This window comes from Rhinopithecus bieti, unplaced genomic scaffold (assembly GCF_001698545.2).
Source record: "Rhinopithecus bieti isolate Rb0 unplaced genomic scaffold, ASM169854v2 scaffold_44040, whole genome shotgun sequence".
Classification (NCBI taxonomy): Eukaryota; Metazoa; Chordata; class Mammalia; order Primates; family Cercopithecidae; genus Rhinopithecus; species Rhinopithecus bieti.
Window position 1 is genome coordinate 1115474 of NW_016819009.1, and position 3617 is coordinate 1119090.

General features: G+C 37.9%; 1 protein-coding gene across 1 annotated transcript; it reads right to left on the minus strand.

Annotated features, from left to right (window-relative positions):
- Positions 1–440: 440 nt before the first annotated feature.
- Positions 441–2499, minus strand: TRAM1L1 (translocation associated membrane protein 1 like 1). Its single transcript, XM_017858006.1, has one exon. It carries the CDS (start codon positions 2281–2283, stop codon positions 1174–1176), a length of 1110 nt encoding a protein of 369 aa, XP_017713495.1. The 5' UTR covers positions 2284–2499; the 3' UTR covers positions 441–1173.
- Between the last annotated feature and the right edge of the window lie 1118 nt (positions 2500–3617).

Consider the following 3617-nt stretch of genomic DNA (forward strand, 5'->3'; position numbering starts at 1 on the left):
CCTTATTGAAAAATTATATAAACATATTATGGAAATAAAACTGAAATAAGGATTGAGAGGCAATACGTATAAATATTCACCCACTAATTCCCATTGTTTTTATTGGCTTCTGCAAAGATACAGATTATACATACATGTGTATGTAAATAATCTTCAAAATATATCTTATACAGATAAATGTTCCCCAATTAAAGATGAAAACAAATAATAACAACATTATTTTTTGAAAGCCTTTCATGTGACTATCTAATTTTCAACTTATTAAAGGTTGGTACATGTTTCCAAATGTAATTAGCTGACATTCTTTTTATACACATGCCAAGTATTATTTTCAATATGGTATACAAACAATATTTTCTAAGATGCTGTGTTTACTGATCTTATAAAGCCTCATTAATAATCATTTTAATAAACATATATAAAAAAGACTAAGTCCAATATCCTTTTTAAAGTAATATTTAATTTCATGAATTCCCATTTACAAGTGGAATGGACAGGAATGATTTTAACTCTTCAGTAATATTTTTATATTAATTAATGATATTTTGATGCAATATATATGGCAATAAACCTCCATATGTGTTACCCATTAGTACTGTATTTTTTTAAATGGGGATGTAGCACTAATAATCACTATCTGTAAAATAAAGAACATTATTATTTTGGTGATTTTACCAATCTTTTCTGAGTTGTAAATTCTTAAAAAATAAACTCTAACAATTAGAGAACACTGATTTGATTTCCACCTTTTTAGTACTTTTACCCCAAAGCAAACATTAAACACATAACCTTGATAGGACAGACCATCCGTTTAGTATTATGAAACACTGGTGGGAATAAGAACCAGTATCACTGATATACAAAATTGTGCGGTTATCTCTGCAAATCATCAGGAAAATGTTGAAAGGCTAAAAATCAAAACAAAATATAGTGGTGATGCCCAAAACCATTTTGACATTGTTTTGACAATGAGTAATTAAGTCTCAACCAAAATCTTTTTTTTCCCATTCATAATAATCACCCTACCCTCAAATGTATTTAAAAAATACATGAAACAGTTCAATAACAAAACCAAAGAGCACGAACTATTTTCAAAACAGAAAATCTCTAGTGCAGAAAGAAATCTCAAAGAGCAGATTCCTTTGCAGACGTTAATCAATGCCCTTGCAAATATTATGAAGATTTTTCTTTCCTCTTTGGCAGACAGTCTACTCTATTTGAAGTTTCCATTCCCACTCCGTTTTCTGTTCTTTTTTTAGAAGATCTTGACCGTTTCTTCTTCATACATGAGGCCTGAATATTAGAATCTTCTATCCACCTCTGAAGCCGGAGAGTAATTAAGTTCCATGTTACGTAGGCTTGGATCGTGCAACTGGACGACAGAACAGCAATTTTAGCTGCCAACACATTTACATTTCCAGTAATGGCATCAGGATTCTGATTCTGCGATCCAGCCAGGTGAAACCCAACAGTGAGTACGGAAACAATTAAAGTCATAAGTCTACCCAAGATAAACACAATGGCCCACAGAGATATACCTTTCTGGTACTTTTCATCACTAAAGTAAAACAGGCCGCACATGTGGGAAAGTAATTCAACAAAATAATGCAGTACCAAAAGAAGAAGTCCCAAATGATTCAAGTACAACAGATAAGCTCCAGTAATGTGAAAGAGGTGAAGACCAATGTAGACAAGTTGACGAGGGATGTCCTGTTTTCTGGTTTTCTGGAAGTAGAGTTCAGGAAGAGCATGAAACCAGTAAGCCAACTGGGATATGTAGAAAAACTTCATTTGAAATGTCATCATGCGATGGGGATGAGCCCTCCATATGAGAGTAGGGTCTGACAGGCAGTTTTCAGAAATTAAAATGAATGTGCCCCAAATACAGGAAAAAAAGTAGAACACACTAAACTGACCAGATTCATTAAACTTGTTTTGTTTCGCTTTGGTGAACTGCATTCTCTTGTTAATTTTATCCAACACATATTCCTGAATTGTGGCATGAATAATGATTGCCACCAGCATGTAGAAGAAAACCGTGGCCAAATCTTTGACACCATAATAATAGAGGGACTTTGATCCCGTGGCTGGTTCCTCTGCTGCAGGGACAGCAACACTGTGTTGAAGAGTGAGAAACACGATGGATGCTTCTGCTGTTCCCTCGAACACAAGCCCCAGCAGGAAGAACATCCCCACGCAGGAGACGATGTCCGCATGATTCTGCAGGATGAATTCCTGGCTCAGAACGGGGGGGTTCCTGGTGCTCTTCTTACGGAGCCCCATGGTGGCGCTTCCCGGATACTCACCGGCGAGCCGCAGCTGCCTCCCCCTGGCTGCTCCTCACAGCGCCGCCGCCACGGTAGCGGCTCCGGGGGCTCCACTTCCCATCCTGAAGTCAGTCCCGGGTCGCCGCGGCCGCCCAGAAAAAAAAATAAATCAAAGGCGAGGGCCGAGCGGAGCTGAGCATGCGCACCAGGGGGACGGCAGAGGCAGGGAAGGAAATCGAGCGCCGCGCCCCTACCCGGCGCCAGGCCGGGGGTTGAGAGCGGTGATCTTCAACGTTGATCGTCGCTTTTTCAAACTCGCTGCCACCGTCAAGATGCTCCTGAATTCTTTTTTCAGTGGCATCTTCATTAGTAATCATGATAAACCTATAGAGCTCTGGTCATTCTTCAGATCATTAACTATAACAACAATAGTATAATAATAACAGCAAACTCCCAGTACTACTTATCAGTTGCTGTGCTAAGCATTTTATTTATATTTATGAATTTAACTTTCCTGAAACACCCAATGAGGTAGATACTGTGATAATCTCCCCTCCTCCACCCCTTTTCAAGAGACAAAATCCTGAGGCACAGAGAGTTTAAGTAACATGGCCAAATTCACATCCCTAGTAAGTGTTAGAGCAAAGATTTAAATACAGTCTGGCTCCAGAGAGCGTGCTTTTCACTATTACGCTGTACTGCCTCTTACTGTAAATCAATTATACCTGGAAATATTTGCTGGGTCAACAACATAGCATATTAAAACTAGTTCCCCTATTTGCAATAATAGTAATGTTTGCAATGATAACGTCTAGCCAGTATTTTGAAAGACTGAGTGGCAGTTAGAAGGACAGAAGTATTAGTTCATGGAAAAGTCTTTTGGCTACAAAGCTCAAAACCGAATCTCTTCATTACAACAGATAAGAACCTCATATGTCATTTGTGTAGATTTTGCATATATAACTTTGCCAAAATTTACATTTCAAAAACAGCTTCTTCCTTAGCGCTAATATCTTTCTCAATTCAAATTTCATGTCAGTCTTCGAATTTCTCCTTCAATGCAGAGTGATTTTCTTGTTCCTTCTGTGTCTCAAGAGATTACAGTCATTTCTGATAGACTTAAGATTTGAAGTTCATAATACACATTTTAGAAGAAAAACTGCCACAGGATTTAACGAATAAAGCATGGAGTATATTTAGGCTGTCCAATTGCCTTTTATCATTGTTTCTCTGCATCCCATGCACTGGTAATAGATGCAAACCAAATTGTGTCATTACTTTTATGATGTTGAACAAAGTCCTCTGATCGATGGACAGTGCACCTGCATTTCCTAGAACAGCCAAATTATT